The sequence below is a fragment of the Muscardinus avellanarius genome (assembly GCF_963383645.1).
Source record: "Muscardinus avellanarius genome assembly, chromosome: 8".
Lineage (NCBI taxonomy): Eukaryota > Metazoa > Chordata > Mammalia > Rodentia > Gliridae > Muscardinus > Muscardinus avellanarius.
This window is the reverse complement of record NC_137794.1, coordinates 65,383,506-65,403,650: the sequence shown is the minus strand read 5'-3', so window position 1 is coordinate 65,403,650 and position 20,145 is coordinate 65,383,506. Positions and strand designations below refer to the sequence as shown.

The window sequence follows — 20,145 nt, the reverse complement described above, 5'->3', positions numbered from 1 at the left end:
ACCATGGAAGTTGGGGGATATTGCCAGCTGGCTGTTTCTCAGAAAGATGAGCCAAGTTTTCACTCATTTGTTTCTTCATAGGAGGGGATGGATGTGTGTGTGTGTGTGTGTGTGTGTGTGTGTGTGTGTGTTTATGTGTGTCCACTTCTCTTCTTGAAAGAAGAGAAGAACAATTCTATATCGATCACAGGAATATTTTCTCCTATTCTCAGGTTCTGGCCACTTGGGGAATTATGGTAAGATTGATGGTATGAGAGAAGTTCTTCATGGTTGAATTATCTTAAGTATCTTATTAAAATAGGAGCCTGTGTAGAGTTTTTAAAAAGTTCTTTAAGCTTTCTAATTAGAATAGAAGCTCATGATTTCATCAATTTTTTATTTAAAAATGAATCAATTTCATGAAAACCATTAAGTATTAGTAGAGATATATAGCAAATAGCACAGAGGTGGTAACTGATATCTGGACCCCTCAGTTGTTCAAAACAAACATTTTCTGGCATGTGCCCATAATCCTTTACTTGGGGGGCTGAGATAAGGTGGAACATAGGTTCAATGACAGCTGCAGAAACTTAACAAGAACCTCAGCAATTGAGTGACACTTTGTTTCAAAATAAAATAGAGCTGGGGGTGTAGCTCAGAGGTAGAATGCCCCTGGGTTCAATCCCTAGTACCACACACACACACAAAAAAAAATATATTATAAAAATATTTTCACTGACCCTACCTCTTCTTTGTCCTTTCACACAAAGGAGAGGTAAGGTCAGTGAAAATCTTTCCTGTTCTCCTGTGGTCTTTACTCACAGATGGCCACAACTACCCTCAAGCAGCCTACCAGCAAGTGCTCCAGCCGGCCCTGCCTAGGCAGCTCCTACCTGGAACAAGTGTGAGAGGAGGCCCGAACCCCGTGCAGAAGATCATCGTGAATTATCCCAGCCCGCTGGACCAAGAAGAGAGACCTGCACAAAGAGACCACTCCTTTCCAGGGCTTCCGAGGTCCGTGAGTACGAAGGTCGGACCCGCTCACATTTCCAACATGAGAAAGAATTATGCCAGGGCCACCAAGGTGATCAAGATTCTCTTCAGGTTTGCTGTCCAGTTCAGCGACAGTCAAGCCTGGAACACCCAATACAAACTTTTCAGGCAGGTCATAAGGAAATGGAAGCTGGTTGACTATCTTTTCAGGTCATCTAAACTTTTAATTCCAAAGTAGATTTTTTTCCCCCCACTATTACCAACCTCCACTTTTTGTGTGTGTGTACTGGGGATTGAACTCAGGGCTGTTCTATCTCTGAGCCTCCACCCCCAACCCTATTTTATTTTATTTTATTTATTTTTAAATTTTTAAATAGGGCCTTGTTACCACGTGCTGCTGACCTCAAATCTGAGAGCCTCCTGTCTCAGTCTCCCAAGTACTAGTATTAAAGGTGTGTGCCACCACACCTGGTCAACTTTCACTTTTTTTTTTTTTTTTTTTTTGGTGCTGGGAAGTCTACCTCAGAGCTACAACCCCAAGCCCTATTTTTTATTTATTTATTTATTTATTTTGAGGTACTGGGGATGGAACCCAGGGGCATTCTACCTCTCAGCTACATCCCCAGCAGTATTATTTTTATTCTTTTTCTTGAAACAGTATCTCACTGAGTTGCAAAGGGCCTCACTACATAGCTGAGGTTGTCCTTGAACTATGATCCTCTTGTCTCAGCCTCCTGAATGCTGGGATTACAAGTGTGCGCTACCATGCCTAGCTTTATTTTTTATTTTAAAACTAAGTTGAGGAGGGCCTCACTAAGCTGCTGAGGCTGGCCTTGAACCTGTGATGCTACTTCTCAGCCTCTCAAGTACTGGGATTACAAGTGTGCACTACCATGCCTGGCTGCCAACTTCCACTTCTAACGATTTCTTCTTTTTATCTCTAGTTCCTGTTTCTGTTTATCAAAAATTTTTACCTTAAACTTTTAAATTCAGTTAATTCCCAATAAAATGTTTAAGTGACCTGCTATCTTCTTTTGTAATGAAAAAATTCATACATGTTCAGCACCTTTATTGGGTGTTTCCTGTGCTTTGTCCAGAAAAACAATTCTGGTTTTTTATTACTTCAGTTGTTAATCGTTTGTATTGGTCTGTTTTCTTTCCATTGGTATCAGAAAATACCCAAGTATGGGTACTTATAAATGAAAGAAAGATGTTTATTTAGCTCACAGTTTTAGAGGTTGAGAGTTCAAGATCAAGCCCCCCCTTAGCTGCCTCATATCATGGTAAACTGGCATCATGACGGGAGTATTGCTATTTTTTTTTTTTTTTTTGAGATAGGATTCTTGCTATGTTGCCCAGGGTGGCCTCAAAGTTATGATCTTCCTACCTCAGAACCCCAAGTTGTTGGGATTATAGGTATGTTCCACTACTCCCAGCCTTTTAGGTTTGCTCTTTCATAGAAACTCTTAAAAGAACTAACCAGGGTCCCACAAGAACTATATCAATTCCTTCCAAGAGCAGCACTCTCAGTGATCTAGTGACTTCCCTCTAGACCCCACCTTATGAGGTATGACAAAGCTCCAACTCATGAGCCCTCGAGGACACATTCAAACTGTATCCAAACCATAGCATCATTTCTTTCCCTATGATTCTCTATTGATTCTTCAAGACTTTCTTTTAATTTATGGATCTAAAATATATAAAAGTCATGTAAATGAAGCTTCTTTATTTATGACAAAATTAAAAAGTAGAAGAATGTTTGCTTTTGGTCAAGTACAACTTTCACATGCCACTCAAAGTGAAACTAAATTGTATGGGTGATGGGGGGATTCTGGGGGTTGAACCCAGGGGCATTCTACCTCCGAGCTAAAACCCAGGGGCATTCTACCTCCGAGCTAAAACCCTAACCTTATTTTATTTTTTTTATTTTGAAACAGGGTCTCACTAGGTTGATGAGAGCCTCATTACTTATTGAGGCTGTCCTCTAACCTGTGATCCTCCTGTCTCAGCCTCCCAAGTACTGGGATTATGGGCGTGCACCACTATGTCAGGCTTAAAACTAAATTATGTTTTAATAGAACAGAATGTGATATAAATATCTTATTAAGATAGGATTTTTTAGAAATATATAAATTGGAAATTAGCTAAAAAATGTATTGAAAAATACATTTTATTAACAATTCCAAATATGGCAATATGGCTGTTCTTCTTTTTATTAGAAGGTTAGTAAGCCCTCATAATTTTCTCTCTAGACAGATTCTTTGTTTTTATAAAACAAAAATATATAAAATCTAAATAATAGAATTAAGTAAAATGTAATTTTAGAGCAGGATAGTCACTCTTACAAAAGAAATATCTAGAATTCCAAGAAAAACAAAATTTAAGCATCTTTATAAAATATGTTTGGTGTTTAATAGGGAAGGCAACTGTAGTTGTTCAAAATAAACTTTTATTTTTTTTAAATAATTTCACCATTTACAGAATAATTACAACAACAGTGCAGAGCATTGGTTTAGTAGCATGAATTCAAACCCGCTGAGGTCTCCTTGATTTATTTTATCATTTTTGGATAATAAAAACTGAGTTCAGGTAAAGAAACTGACTGTGTTCTTACTGATAACTTATAAGAGAACCTTAATACAGAAAGTTTACGCTATCACTAATCTCCAAAATACTGTTTTTAGATGGAAGTATTATAATGTCTTATATGGACATTATATAATTTTCTAACATTATAAGGCCTTAATATTGCAACAGAAGTGGCGGAAGCGCGATCTCCATTTCCTTCTGCCTTCCAGAGCTCACAGGAGTGCAGCTGATTGTTCATCCTGGCTGAATGAGTGCTCATGGGAATACTGGCAAGGAAAATACTAAGAAAGATGCCAGTCACAAGAGCATAGAAATTTCTTTAAAGGTTCTTCAAAAACAGATTTTCATTCATATATTAACAACATATCCTTTTCTTACCTCTTAATACATAATTAAATGTTAATTATCATGAGCTAAAACTCATGTTTTTTTTTTTTTATCTGAATTCCTAAAACATCAGCCTTCTATGTCGCCATCATACTACTTTGTTTTGTTGGTGACCCTGTCTGCCCTGTGCATGGGACTTATTGTTCCAATTAGACAGTCCTTGACTAGAGAAATCAAATCTGCTTCCCTCTTTCGACCCCGGCACAGGTCCTTACATATGGCAACCAGCTGGACTGCTTTTTGACAAAAAGTCCATGGAGATCCTCTCTTTCTTTTGTGTCTGATAAGAGGTAGAAGCAGAAGAAAGGCATAGTTCACTGGTTTCTTTCCATAGTTCTAAAGGCTCTCTGTTCCCCAAGAGTTTCCTCTGTAAAAAGAAAAGAGAGAAAAAGAGGAGAGAGAGAGAGAGAGAGAGAGAGAGAGAGAGAGAGAGAGAGAGAGAGAGAGAGAGAGAAGTTTACTGTAAATGTGTTCTTTTCCAGGGACCAACTGTATCACCAGCCACCTAATGGAGCTGGAGCTGGAGCTCCTGAGGAGTCCTTGGGACATCCTGCAGAGTTGAGACCACAGGGTCCCCAGGCTCCATCCCCAGTTGCTGTGCCTAGACCCCCTAGTAACCCTCCAGCCAGAGGAACTCTGAAAACAAGCAACTTGCCAGAAGAATTGCGTAAGTTGTTTGGAATGTGGTTTTCTCCTTTTTGTCAGGTCTTATGCTTTTAGAGTACTTCTTTTTAAAACTGATTTACCTTTTATACACATACTTTTCAACTTTTTATTATTATAAATATTAGTGCATGTTATAATTGTACAAATTTAGAGTACTTCTTGATCACTCATCCATAATCTCAGATAGTTCTCAGATACAATGAAATAAAATTTACTTTTTTGCTTAAAAAAGGAACCCGCATTTTATATGAGTGTTTTTAGTAATTCCGACACAACCAGTAATGCTCACAAACTGCTTACCACTTGATTTTTTTCAATATGTACTGCAACAACAAATAACCTTAACACTTTTTTTTCCCTCTTCTAATGATGCTCTTGAGCGGACTTGTCCCTGGGGAAATTGATTGGATGTCCATGTGGCATTGGGCAGAAACCTAGCCCTCACCATAAATTAGCAGCAGCCATCAAGAACGAGGTCATTTCCTGTAGGAATGAGCAATCTCGTTTGGGGAAAAAAAAAAAAAAACAGTCTCACATTCTCCACACTGCTTCACAACCAAATGCAAACTAAGCCTTTTATTTAAAGAAACATTCGACTAAGTGTCAGGTGATGATTCTTTTTCCACATTTTGCTGCCAGAACCAGAAATGTTGAAATATCACCAAAATGTTCTCAGAGTAAGGTCAGTGGGTGTAGTTAGTTCCAGAAATCTTAAGAAAACAGCCACTACTTGTGAAATGATCATCTGCTGTGCCTGCTAGAGAAGCCCAGGTCATTCTAACAACTCTTCCCAAATCTGGGAAACGTAACCAGACTTGAAATGGAACTCTTTACATTTGCTAATTCCTATTTGGGGATCTGTGCTTTTTGACCATTTACAGTTCTGAAATATTCCTCTGGTAATGATCCACTGTGGTTTTCATTCAAAATATTTTATTTCTGAACATCTTCTTAAAATCTTACACATTTTAGTTTTGAGCATTTCTGGGAATCAGATGCTTGAGATATAGTCCCATTCTCAGCCTATAGGTCATATTGTCCTTAACATAATCTATAAAAGACACCCTCAAATTATTTTCATAAGAACTGGCTGAATAGTAGGTGTTGAAAAAGTGAGTTGAGTACCATTAATACACCTGCCTGTTTACATAAGTAATCTGATTTTATACGTACTTCTATTTAAAAGGCATACTTCAAAACACAGAAGCCTAAGCCCAGATGAATACACAGACTCATATTTTCTCGTTAGTCTCTCTCTTTTCTACCTACTTCCCCCGGGAATTCTTGAAATTTAACTGGTCCATTCCAGACTGAAGGCCAACACCCAGAGATTGTTCATCTCTCACCTCTTACATTAAAATGCTAACCAGATAGTTTCTCCAAGACTTTAGCCTAAGAAAACACTGGTTCTCATCCTGGCTGCGGCAAGCTTGTCTGAACAGCACTGTCTGCTGCTCTGAGCTGGCCCAGGGATGAGAGAGGGGTCTGTGATGTTGGACTACCCTGAGGTGGTGTCTCTCCTTCAACCTGCTGAAGTTTTACTATCAGTTCTGAGCTGTGAGTTAGTCTATTCCAACTTCCTGGATTTTCTCCAAAAGCGAGTAGATGTGGGGAAGGAAAGGGTGAGGAACCACTTTTTCTTTCTCCCCGAGCTGCTTTTGTCAAGCAAGAGTTCAGAGCAGCAGAGAGCATCCTGAGATCAAAAGAGGACACTGCTGGGTGGCCCCTCAGCAAGCCTGAGCTTCTTGGCCTGCTGTGAGAGTATTTTCCTCCGGCACAGTGCCAAGTGTCTCCAAGAAACCAGGCAGTAACTTGAGCTTAAGGACCCGCAGGTTCTGGGGGATGGATGTTTTTCATTAATGCCTCATGTGGTTTTCAGAAGACCTCTGAGGTTTGTCTGAGACTACAATTGCTTTCCTCTCACCCTGGCCAGTCTGCACTCCCTGGGACAGGCCCTGGTCCCATGGCCTGAGGAGCTATATCCTGAGGACAGCAATCCACACCACCTCAGCTTTAAGTCCTAAGGCCACTCAAGGTGTCACTTATTAATCCAGAAGAACAAAAGACATCACATACAACTTAGAAGCGTTGTGCAGAATAGAATAACCTGTTGAGTTTCTAACACATGTGAAACTTTTCTCTTAGGGAAAGTCTTTATCACTTATTCTATGGACACAGCCATGGAGGTGGTGAAATTTGTCAACTTTTTGTTGGTAAATGGCTTCCAAACTGCAGTAAGTATTTTTTTTCCAAAAGGAAAAGCTGAACAGTTGAAATGAGTACAAAGACTAGAACACATAGGAGAAAATGTAGAAATGGCTGTTGGTGTTTTAAGTGATACTGTTTATGTGATTTTGACCTAGATGCATATGGATTTAGGTAATTCTTTTCCAGATTTTCAACTATCCAAAGTCAGCAGCATTTTTTCCTGTCTGCTTTTTGGATGATCCTGAGTTCTCCTAAACAGCAAGAATGGTGTAACGCCAGCCATACACACAGCTGGTCCTGGCCTCACTTCCTACCTTTGCCCTTCTGGCCAGTCACGCCTGCTTTAATTATGCTTCCTGTGATGCAGGAAGTCGAGGCTTCCCCATGGTCCCCTGCGTATTTAACACAGTCCTTTTGTTCTACACTGGGTTATAAGGTTTTAAGTAGAACCTTAGGAACCTGGCTTCCCACCACACATAGCTGTCCTTCCACATCTCAATACAGCAGCAAAGTTTCTAGACAGGGAATACATGTTCAGGTTTTCAGCTGGTCTAGATCTAGGGAAGGCAGGCCTGATCCAGTTGTGCAGGTCCACTGTGATCTTGGCCCCAGAAATATTGAACATATACTTTTGTTGTCCGCCTGCCATCTCCTGAAGCAATTCAGCTTAAAGCTATGTGAGTTTTTCCATAAGATTAAAAAAAAAAAAAAAAACACACCAAGGATGCTATTGGAGGCCTGGCTTTCCTCAGACACTGAGGTCACTTCTTTTCCCTCCTGGAGGCCTCTTCTAGGTGTGTAGTCATAGTGAATTCTAGAGTGGTGAAAAATTAATGATGGGCAAATGGGATTATTGAATGATAAAGAGGGATACTTGAGCCGGGCATGGTGGCACACACCCGTAATCCCAGTACTTGAGAGGCTGAGACAGGAGGATCACAGGTTCAAGGCCAGCCTCAGTAAGTTTACTGAGGCCCTCTGCAACTTAGTGAGATCTTGTTTCAAGCCAAAGGAATAAAATAGGGCTGGGGTTGCTGGGCATGGTCGCCCACACTTGTAATCCCCGCACTTGGGAGGCGGAGACAGGAGGATCGCGCAGGTTTGAAGCCAGCTGTGCTGGCTTAAGACACTCTGTTTCCAAATAAAAATATACAAAATAAGTCTGGGAGTGTAGCCCGGAGGTAGAAGACTTCCAGGAACCCCAGTACCACCAAAAAAAAAAATAAATAAATAAATAAATAAATAAATAAAAATAGGGCTGGGGTTGTAGTTCAGAGATAGAATGTCCCTGAGTTTCAACCCCAGTACCACACACACACACAAAAGAGGGATACTTGGAAATTGAATGATAAAGAGGTTGCTTAGCATTCACAGTTTTTATTTGAAATTTTCTGCATGCCCTAACACAGAAAATGGGAGTGTGTGAAAATGAGAAAATATCCCCGCAATTTATACAATCCAACTTCATGACTACATGGAAACCAACATTTCACATTCGCATTTTTAGAGTAAAAAAAAAAAAAAAAAACCACGCTGTGACATAAAACAGAATTATAAGACATAAGGTCAACATTTCAGAAGAGAAATGACTTTCCATCTTTTCCAAATGTATACATACTGATTGCCCCTGGAGAAGAACCCAGGCTGTTTTGACTTTGACAATCAGAGGCTGTTTGGGCAGAATTTGAATCATCCTTGACCCTCATTCTATGAAGTTTTGTGGTAGAATCACAGAGCTCCTTCCGGGGCTGCCATGTTACTATCGATACATTAAGATTCCTTAGCAGGATAGAACTCTTTATGGGTAATTTGAGGATAGTTTAATAAAGGGAGAATTACAAAGCTCTGGGTTGATCTGAGGGAACACAAGAGGAATATCCTGGCACTGGGAAAAGCAGGAAATAACTGTCCTACATCTAAAGCAGCCCTGGAGCAGTGACAATGGAAAGGGAGGCTCTGTGAGTTTGCTAGGGCTGCCATAAAGTATAGAAGTACGTAAAGGACAGACGTCTATTTTCTCACACTTCTGGAGATGGGCAGTCCAAGCTGACATTTTCAGTGGAGAGGCTTTCATTCCAAGCCCACGAACCTTGGGTTGTAGATGGCCACCCACTCACGTGGTTTCTCCTCTGTGTGCACACGCGTCTGTGTCCCAATCTTCTCTTTTTCCATGGACACCTGTCCTATTTGAGTAGTGTCTATCCACATGACCTCATTTTACCTTAATTACCTCCTTAAAGGTCCTGTCTCCAAATACAGTCGCATTCCGAGGTACTGGGGTCAGTAAAAAGTCAACATATGAATGGGGGGGGGGGGCACAGTTCAGCCCATAAGAGCTCTGAGTGGAGAAACTCATGACGGGAGCCATGGACTTTGGTAGAAACCTGGAGAGGCCAATGGAAGCTGTCCACACACCGTGCCTCTCAGAATGTCCACCTCAACAGCAGGGAGGATCTTGGGTGCTGGAATCATATTATCACTTATTGAGTGGTTAACTCATGCCTGGCATTATGATAAGCCTTTTCAATATTAACTCATTTTAATCCTCATAACTACAGAAAGTAGGCTTATTAACCAACATATTGCAAATGAAGATAATGAAACCTGGAGAATTTCAGTAACATTTCTAAAGTGATATAGGTGGAAAGTGGCAGAGAGAGAGAGAGAGAGAGAGAAGACCCAAGCTGCTCATGTCTTCTTAACCCTGACGTTATATTGTTTCTCTCATAAGATGGAATCTGATTACTAATACACAGAGAGCTACAAAGGCTTTCCCCAGATTACCTAAAGCAGTCATTGGCCAGGACACATTTTAAATTAGGGTTGTCCAAACCAAAAGGAAAACTTTTTCATTTTGTATGTTTTATCAGTCAAGGAGCATACTTTGAATTTGTGTTATGTACCCTTTGTATAAAACACACACACATAGTTATTATGTAACCAGACACATTTTGATGTGAATCAATATATCGTAAAAATGAATTTTAAATAACTGAAGTGTCTATTATTGTGAAATGGAGGATATTTTATGAAAACCCTGTTTTGTTTCTTGGACATAGGTGCTCCTTGCAAAAAGTATAATTTTATTATATATATATATATATATATATATATATATATATATCCTCATGTTTTCTCAGACTTTGCATCCAGAGAAAACTCATTAAGAGCCCTATTCCCTATCTTTCTTTTGTAGATTGACATATTTGAGGATAGAATCCGGGGTATTGATATCATTAAATGGATGGAGCGCTACCTTCGGGACGTAAGTACATTCCAAGTTTCTGAGAACGTTTTGCTGACGAGAGAGACAATTAGCTCATGAAGTTTTTTGTAGGAGAAGCACTGGCATGTCTACCCAAGTCTGAAGCTGAGAAAGTGTGGACAAAGCCTGCCTTGTTGGAAGCCATGCAGAGACTTGGAAAGGAAGGATGGGGTCACCCTCCTGGACATGCACAGGCAGGAAATAACAGTCAAACCAGACACAGGTGGTTGATAACAATCAGAGCAAACAATCTCTAGACCAGAATAGGAAAGGAGGAAATGAAGGCAGGAATGGGGAGGGCGCGGCAGCATGCAACTGAATCCAAGGCCTCCCCAAGTGTTTTGTACGACGGGGCTGAAGAGGTTTCCTGGCAGCCTTGCAGGCTGCGTGGCACGCCACCCCAGGGCGCCCACTTGCAGCCCTGTGATTTGTTTTCCACTGACAGTATCTCTACCAGCCACTGAGACGCTTTGTGCTTTAACAAGATAGAAATTGATTGCTGCCAGCATGTCCATGTCCTGTGGCCACGTCTTTGGGCCAGAGCCTGTGGGGGACGGGAGTCTCTTAGCAGGCTCGGGTTTGGGGCTTTTCCCTTGTCTGCAGCCTCATGCTTGCTTTGTGCTGAAGGGTCTGTTCCTACTGACTGTGCTAATTCGGATGTGGAAAACAGGGCGGTGGAGAGCTCAGTGACAGCTCACATCCAGCCGCAGGAGGGAGGATGCTTTCCATCTTCACACTGGAGTGCCGTTGAGCCACAGTGCAGACTCACTTCGTGATTCAGGCTTTCATTAGATGTATATTAGAGATGGTTGTGGGAAATGGTGGGCAAAAGCACTTCTATTCAGGAGCACTCCTCTCTGAGCCGTTTGCTACGCGTATTTGAGGGGAGCTGGGCAGGGAGGGAGACAGGAGAGCCTGGGTGGGGGCCGGTGCCTTTCGCTTTCCATGGAGAGGGAGACTGGCCCTCCATCTGTGAGCAGGTCAGACAACGCTCACAGTCCTGCTGGCCAGTTTCCAGCCAGCCTTCCCCAAACAGACCATGCTTCCCACTCTCATAAACATGCTTCTCTCCCTCTCATTAACAGAAGACAGTGATGATAATCGTAGCAATCAGCCCCAAATACAAACAGGATGTGGAAGGCGCTGAGTCGCAGCTGGACGAAGACGAGCATGGCTTACATACTAAGTACATTCATCGAATGGTGAGTGATGAGGGACCAGGGGCCTCGCCACCGCTCAGGACCGGCATGCTCTCCACGGAAGGCTGGCTCTTCACCAGGGGCCACGGGCACATGGCAGGGTGCTAGGGGAAGAGTCCCAGGCCTCCCCTGCAGGAGAGGGGATGGTGGCCATGGCTCCGTCTGCCTTTGCGACCCTTGGTGTGTCACCAAACCCCTGATAGGACTCAGGGTCTCCGTCAGTATCAAGGGGTAGCAATCTGTGATCTCTGAGAACCAAGAGTCTAGAAAGCAGTGCTCTGCTAGCTTGGCTGTTTGCCAACAAATGTGAAGTTCTGGGAGAATGAGGACAGGGCTAGGAGGCTCCTGCCTTGTGTCAGATTCTGTCCCCTACCTTAGAGGCAAGTGGCAGAGAGGAAAGGGCTGGTGCTGGTGCATCAGAAAGGCTCAGCTCGAGTCTGGCTAATGTACAGGCTGTGTGGCCATGGTCCACCTGCCTCAGTCTCCTTGTACCTCGGTGTCACTCTTCATGAAGTGGCTCACTAATACAGTGACAAACAACTGAAGTCATGTTTGTGAAGTACTCGGCCCCTATCAGATGCTCAATCACGGGGGATTGTTCTTAGCTCACAATGGAGGGGGTTGGTTCCTAGCTCACTGCCACACCTGCACTGCGGAGCCTGCAGAAATGAAAACCGACGGGAGAGATGTAGAGGAAATTAGACTTGGTCAGCATCTGAGAGGACATCTGGGGCAAAAATATCACCCAACACTGAAACTGTCTGGTTTATGGCCAAGCTATCCTCCTACTCTCCAGTGTGTGTGTGTGTATGTGTGTGTGTGTGTGTGTGTGTGTGTGTGTGTGTGTGTGTGTGTGGCATTGAACCCAGGGGCAGTCTATCTCCAAGCTACTCCTCCAGCCCTCCCCCCCCCCCCGCGGTCTGGGGATGGAACCCAAGTGCATTCAACCTCCGAGTTACATCCCCTGCCCTATTTTTTTATTCTTTATTTTGAAACAGGGTCTCACTAAGTTGCAGAGAGCCTCACTAAGTAGCTGAGGCTGTCTGCGAACCGCAATCCTCTGGTCTCAGCTTCCCAAATGCTGGGATTACAAGCATGAGCCACACGATCTGCTTGTTTTTGTTTTTGAAGTAGAATCTCACCACGTTGCTGAGAGTCTCAGTAGGTTGCTGAGGCTGGTCTTGAACCTGCAGTTCTCCTATCTTAGCCTCCCAAGTACTGGGATCACAGGTATGCACCACCACATCCAGCTTTCCATGATTTTAAAGACCTCTGGAGACTATTTCTGCTGACTAGAAAGTTGGAGGAGACTTGTGGCTTTCAATCTGTCCTGTGGAGTCCCTGCTGTCTGTCCACGTGCCCTGGGGGTGGGGCTGGCTCTGGGCCTCCATCTCCACCTCAATCAGGCCTGTTTATTCGCCGAGGATATGTGAACAGTTGGTGGATTAGAGCTCTCTTGCAGCTCTAACTCTGCACCACGAGGGAGGCGCCCGGGATGGCATAAATGACCCCTAAATGGGCACGGGCAGGAAGCAGAAGTGACCCAGATACGGGGAATGAGCAGCTTATCGCAGGAAGCAGGCAGGCAGCTGCGGGGCATGCGTCCTGACCTCAGGGGAAGTGAAAGTAAATCCCAGGTCTGTCAGGAGCATGGGAAGAGGGCAGGGCCTTCAGGGTCTCTGTCTCCTCTTCCACCAAGTGTGGACCTCTCATGTGAGCTCACAGTCCACCCAAAGCAAAAGCAAAGGCAGGACAGTGAGGTTAAAAGTTGAGGCTGAGTCCGGAGATAAGTTTCCCTCCTATTCCATTCTCACCTACTCCAACAGCCCACGGGCAGGGCTCAGAAAAGGTACATTTCTGGAAATAAAATGACCTAAAGGATGGCTGGCTGTGGGTGCGGCCATCCCTTGCAGTCAGCAGCACGTCCCAGGAGCTGACAGCTGGTGTGTGGGAAGGGATCCAGGTCCCTGCTAGTTCCCAAGGAAGCCTGCCTAGCTCTGCGGGTGTGTGGCAGAGCCAAGCAGCAATACCCAGCTCGACCTCACAGCTTGACCAACCGTGCCAGCTGCAACCGCCATCTCCAAACTTGGTTCCTTGGGCACAAATGTCCTGGCCCCTGGCTGAACAGACCAGACACAAAGTGCCTTCCTGTCCATCTGGCTGACTACTAGGCTCCTCTAAGCAACAGAAAACCTGGGATAAGAACTTGACCATGACTGGGCAAACTACCGCACAGAAAGCCAATATCTGCAAGAATGAGAGAAAATAAAAATGCACCACCACACGCAACCCCTCCACAGCCTGGGCAGCCTCATGGATAGGCCAAACTCTACACTTAGGATCCCAGGAGTTGGCAATGAAAGCCAAGCTTTGCTCTTAACTTGTAGGCCATGTGCCTTTCCTTTCGGGTTTCACTCGTGCTGGTATGGCTGGCAAATTTAGTTGCACAGTATTTGGGTCATTTTAAAATATGCTTTTGAAAGCCGGGCGTGGTGGCACACACTTGTAATCCCAGCATTCAGGAGGCCGAGACCAGAGGATTACTGTTTGCAGACAGCCTCAGCTACTTAGTGAATCCCTCCAGAACTTAGTGAGACCCTGTTTCAAAATAAAGGATAAAAAATAGGGCAGGGGGATGTAGCTCGGAGGTCAAATGCCTCTGGGTTCCATCCCCAGACTCTCAAAATATATATATGCTTTGAGCTGGGCCTGGTGGTAGATGCTTATAGTTCCAGTACTTGGGAGGCTGAGACAGGAGGATTGCAAGTCAAAGCCAGCCCCAGCTATTTAGCCAGACCCTCGGTAACTTAGTGAAACCTTATTTCAAAAGGAAAAAACAGAGACTTCCGGGAAGATGGCGACCGAGAAAAGCGGGGCTTAAGAGTCCCGCTAACAACCAATCTCCATTACCACAAAATCAGCGCCTTTCATAGCCAGAAAACACCATCACCAGAGAAACAAAAAAAATCACTGGTTCCAGAGAGAAAGCGGACTGAGAACAGAGCTCAGAGCCACAGAGGAGATACACCGGCCTCACGCCCGAGGACACGGCAGCAGCGCCATACTGCCGGCAGCAGCGGCGAATTACTGGACGGCCACAGCAAGCCGAGGTGAGCCACTGTGGAACAGCCAGGCGGGATCTTTCGGCGCAGGGAGCATCTAAAGCTCCCAGTGTGAGCTCAGCACACGCTGCAGGGACTCAGATTGGAACTCAAAACCAGAGAAGAAAAAATACGCCAGCCTCACGGCCGAGGGCATGGCAGCGGCGCCATATTGCCACCGGTGGCAGCAGCAGTGAATTCACCGAGTCCAGTACAGCTACATCTGCATACTCAAGAACATTGAGTCAAATTGCGGGCCACAGAGGAGAAATCCCAGTACTGTACTCCCTGGGACTTGACCCAGTGGGGGAGTGGCGGTGGCACAGATATCACACCATAGGAGAACGTGCAACCTGGCACCCCCCATAGTCTAAAGCAGCCTCTATCAACTCCCTGGGTCGGAGACTCTGTGTACAACCCAGTAAAGAAGTAGTGGGGTCTGAGATACTACAGACTCGAGATCCAGAGCACCTTAAGCAAAGTCATAGTGACCCAAGGGAAGAACCCAGAGAAGGCACAAACTTCCGAAATCATGGGAAAGAGGAATAACACTGGAGCAATTAATGCCCACAACCCCACAACATCAGAACCCAATAAAACAGAAAATCAGAGATTTCTAGAAGATCAAATCAGGAAAATAACTGTAGAAATAATAGAGGTGCTTCGAAAAGAATTCAGAGAGAGCCAAAAAGAGATAAAGGATGCAATTAATGAAGTAAAGGCCTCAATTCAAAGCATGAACAACTGATTAGACCACATGGAGAACAGAATCTCGCTCTTAGAAGATGATCATTCCAAAAATGAATGCATAGTTTCTAATCTAGAAAAAAATATCCGACAGCAGGAATCTGACATTGAAGAAATATGGGCCCATTTTAAGAGAGCTAACCTAAGAATAATTGGAATAGAGGAGGGAAAAGAAGGTGAAACCAAAGGGATCAACAATCTCTTCAAGGAAGTAATAGCAGAAAATTTTCCAAACAGAGCAAGAGGTTGATACACAGGTCCAGGAAACTTATAGAACTCCCTTTATACAGGATCGGAGAAGAGGATCCCTGTTGGGGCCCACTCGGCAGGACCGAGGTGGCACCCAGGCTTGTTGCCAGCGTGGACTCAAGATGGCGCCTGGGCTTGCAGCCAAGTCACGAGGCTCACGAGGCTGGCGGTGCCCTGAGCCTGCGCAGTGAGCCCTATCAGGCGCCTTACGGATAATTAGTGACGCAACGCCTCGTGCTACCACCTGCCCGCCCAGGAGAAGGTTAAAAAGCGCGCATGCCCTAGGGGAAGGAGAAGAAGAAGGAGCTAAGAGGGTTGGTGGACAGGAAGTGCGGTTCCTTGGCGGACTGCTCCGGGCTCCGAGCTGGGACGGACATGTTCACAAAGCCACCACTGTGACCGGTGTGTGCTGCAGCAGAGACGTAGAGTGCCACGGAGGAGGGTTGGTGGAGTGATGAGGGAGAGGATAGAAGACTGATGTTGTTTTTACCTGAGAGGGCGTTGAGAGAGCATTAAAGAGGGCTGGTAACTGTACAAGAACCTGGGGTAATAAAACTGCTTGAGGAAGATCGTGTAAGAGTCGTCACTGCGCACGACAGATCCCCACGCCACACAATTGTCAAAATGACCATTGTGGAAGCCAAGCAGAGAATCTTAAAGGCAACAAAAACAAAGGACCAAGTGACATTCAGAGGCAAACCAATTAGAATCACTCCAGACTTCCCAAACCAAGTCATGAGAGCCAGAAGGGCTTGGAGTAACATATTCCAAACTCTGAAAGTAAACAACTTCCAGCCAAAAATTTCCTACCCAGCAAAACTTTCTATCAAATTAGATGGAAAAATAAGAAGCTTCCATGACAAACAGAAACTGAAGGAATTTATGTCTTCAAAACCAGCGCTAGAGAAAATACTCAAAGAGATTAACTACAAAGAAGAAATAGGTAACACACACCAGAACCAGAGAAACAAGATTTTCCATCCAACAGACAACTAAGATTGGTTATCTGTGGAGATTCATTATTTATGTTAGTCTTTTACCTATCTCTAAATTGTATTGTTTGCCTTTATTGTTGTTAATTTTTAGGAACTCTAGTTGGAATATTAATATACCTTCAGATATAGCATTTGGAAATATTTTATCCCATTCTATTAGTAACTTTTAACTCTGTTTACATTGTCTTTGGATATACAATATTTTTTTAATTTTAGGGAGTTTGTATACTCTTCTGTTGCCTGTGCCATTGAAATCATATCCAAGAAATCACTGCCAATTTCAGTGTTGTGAGGTTTTATGACCCAGATCTTCTTCTAAAAGTTTATAGTCTTAAGATTTATATTTAGGTCTTTTATCTATTTTGAGTTAATATTTGTATATGGTGTTAGGTAAGGGTCCAATTTTATTCTTTTTCATGTAATTATTTTTCAACAATATTTAGCTAAAAGATTATTATTTCCTCCACCAAATGTTCGTGGAAACCTTGTCAAAAATAACTTGACAATATATGGAAGAATTTATCTCTAGGCTTTTATTTAACTCCAATGGTTTATATATCTGCCTTTATAACAGTACTACACTGTTTCAATTATTGTAGCTTCATAACATATGAAATCAGAAAATATATATCTTCTAGCTTTGTTCTTTTTCAAGATCGTTTTGGGTATCTAGAGTCCATATTCCATATTAGGATAGATTTTTTTTCTGAAAAATAAATATATAAATATATGATAGTTTCACCTAAAAAAAATAGAAAAAAATATTCTCTGGTAAGAAAGAAAGCAAAAAGAAATATTGAAATGTTATCTTTAAGTCATCAAAAGCTTGGTATCAGACAAATGAAACTGTTATGTGAAATTATCATTTTTAATTTTGGATAAATTGCTATAATACTAGATGTCAACCACTAAGCCAAGCATGGGAAGGAGGGATGGGGAGAGAATGGGGTGGGGATCGGGTGGGGGATGACTGGGCGATGTGTGCATGTATGTCTACAAAAGTTTGTATCCCACTATGATGTATGAATACAGTGCACCAATAAAAATAAATAAATAAATAAAATAAAAATGCATTTTGCTTATCAAAAAAAAAAAACCAAAAGGAAAAAACAAATAAGGGCTGGGGGTATAGCTGGGAGGTATAATATCCCTGGGTTCAATCCCCAACACCGTGCACACACACACACACACACACACACACACACACACACAAAAGAAAAAGGTATGCTCTTGCCTCTTGCTGTTGTCTTCTAATTTATGCAGAGAGGTGGTTCTGAGAAAACACCTTGAAAGAGAGAGAGAGAGAGAGAGAGAGAGAGAGAGAGAGAGAGGAGAGAGAGAGAGAGAGAGAGAGAGAGAGAGAGAGAGAGAGAGAACACACTTATGGTTTCTATGGTGATTTCAATAACCACTCGTTGCCACTGTCACTTTCCTCTTCCGGTTTTTTTTTTTCCCCATGCACAATGAAGACTTATCCGTTGTAAAAATCAATTGGAAGATGAAATAGTTGGGAACACATAATTCCTCATCCCCTTGTCATCAGATAACTGAAAGCTTTGTGCTGGTTGTGGGATTTGGAAGACTCTAACTCCCCTGATATTGAAAATTCTGATTTTGATAGAGTTCTTGGCAGCTAAATCTTCCAGGGCCACCGCAGTGTGAGAATAAATTGAACTGGTGTGTGAACTTGAGCCCGGCTGGCTGGGCTCGTCACGGAGGCCCCCAGGCACATCTTCCCCTCTGCAGAGCGCAGCCTAAGTTCTGGCCACAGCAGAGTGCTGGCTGGACCCGACCAGGCTAACGCACTTCCACACCCCAGATGCTCGCTTATGCTCTGTCCTCTGCTGAGACTGCCCTTCCCCTCTTCCCGACCTGACTAAGATCTTTTTTCTTCCATACCCAAACGACCCCTCACTTGTAACTGTCCTTCAAAATCCTCAATGCCAAATGGACAGCCCCCATTCTGGGCTTCGCGGCAGTTGTTCATACTTTTTACATGGCCCTCTAGTTGGTAATTTACCTTTCTTCCTGCTCACTGGCTTGCTGGCTTTGGGAGGATAGGGATGTATCAGTGGTAATCTGCCAAACTGGCCCTCAAAAAAAAAAAAAAAAAAAAAAGAGTGCTGCTGGCTTGCAGCACTCACTCACTTACATGGTATAAATACCTCACTAAGAACAATCTCAGGCTACTACTGTGAAGTCACTGAACACAGAATTGGAAAGAGATGCACAGATCTCATGAGCTGACCCAAGCCAGCCCTAGTACACTCTGAAGCCTATCCCAGTCCTTAAAACCCAGAGTCTACCACAGATGTGACTTCCACTAGCTCTTCAATAAATGACTGACCAGCTGACCAGTGAATGGCATAGTGTGTAATGGGGGGGGGGTGGCTTAAAATTGTAAGTATGAGCCAGGTGTGGTGGCACACATCTGTAATCTCAGTACTTGGGAGACTAAGATAGGAGGATTGCAGGTTCAAAGCCAGCCTCAGCAACTTAGGCCCTCAGCAATTTAGTGAGGCCCTATTTCAGAATACAAAATGAATAAAGACTGGAGGCATAGCTCAGAGGTAGAATTCCCCTGGACTCAACCCCCAAAAGAGGCATTCAAATAAGGAAAATAAAAATAAAAATACCATGTGGGCCTGCATTATTGTGGGTACCACTAATTCCTCATTCTGAGCCCTAAAATTAAATCTTCATTTGTTTCATTTCAGATGCAGATTGAGTTCATAAAACAAGGAAGCATGAATTTCAGATTCATCCCTGTGCTCTTCCCAAACGCCAAGAAGGTAAACAAAAAGCCTTATAATTCAGTCTTCAGCTTGCCTGCCACCTGGGACAGGTTGACAGGAAAACCTTGTCAACTCTGTGTCAATCCTTGGAGAGAACAGTGTTACCAGAAAGATCAACAAGTTGTACCACTCGGTTCAGCAGGGAGGGGTGGAGAGAGCTATCTGATAGGGCTGTGGCAGTCCCAATTGTTTAGACTGGCCACAGCACACAAAAAAGGTAGTTTGTGTTTTAGCTCAGGAAAGAAAAGGAGACCATTCATCTGCGACTTTTTATCTCTTGTATGGAAGAATGAGGATGTGGACACTTTTTTGCTGCCTGTTCCACGAAAACATTTTGTTGCACATGAACTTTGCTGCAGAGCACTTGGGGTTGAGGCAAAATCAGTGGAGGGAGAGTTCCAGGCCTGGCACAGGAAGGCAGGTGGTAGGGAAGAAAACACCCTGTGTTCAGACCACGCTTCACCCTGGGGAATCCCTAGACGTGAGGACTGCATTGAGACCTCTGCCTTGGGTGAGGCAAGCTCCAGTTTATCAAATGGGATACCCAGGGATGCCCGGTCCACAGCGTACACAGCCTGTCTCCCCACCCCGAGGCCCCGCCCCTCGCTGGGGTTTCACTGCTCTCTTTTACTGGGGAGCCTCTATCCTGGCCTCATTTCTACTTTGACCCTATACTAGCATCCTCTGCTCTGCCATCAAAGACCATCCTGTGCTCTATGCTGTGGGTGCTGGACTGCTTCAGCAGACCTTCACACGCGCCATGTTCTTTCCTGTCTCCATGTTTTTGCCTTTTCTGTTGCCTCTGCATGTGATGCCCGTCCTTAAGTTTGTCTGCCCAGGAGACCCCTGCTTGTCCCTGTATCACTCAATCTCTCCAGCTCCCCCAGAGCCTCTCCTCCCTGAGCCAGTGTATTTCATTGTCCTCTCTTGAGAGCTCTTAATTATACTCTCCTGAGTCCATGGTATGTCACT

General features: G+C 43.8%; 1 protein-coding gene across 1 annotated transcript in view; it reads left to right on the top strand.

Moving 5' to 3' along the window:
* TRAF3IP2 (TRAF3 interacting protein 2) overlaps positions 1-20,145 on the top strand; it is a gene marked incomplete at both ends in the record, with an annotated part of 30,535 nt that overhangs the window by 9,009 nt on the left and 1,381 nt on the right. The window contains 7 exon segments of the mRNA XM_080699746.1: positions 804-984; positions 986-997; positions 4,431-4,615; positions 6,760-6,848; positions 10,019-10,087; positions 11,173-11,289; positions 19,096-19,170. Coding sequence (XP_080555872.1) covers positions 804-984; positions 986-997; positions 4,431-4,615; positions 6,760-6,848; positions 10,019-10,087; positions 11,173-11,289; positions 19,096-19,170 — 728 coding nt within the window.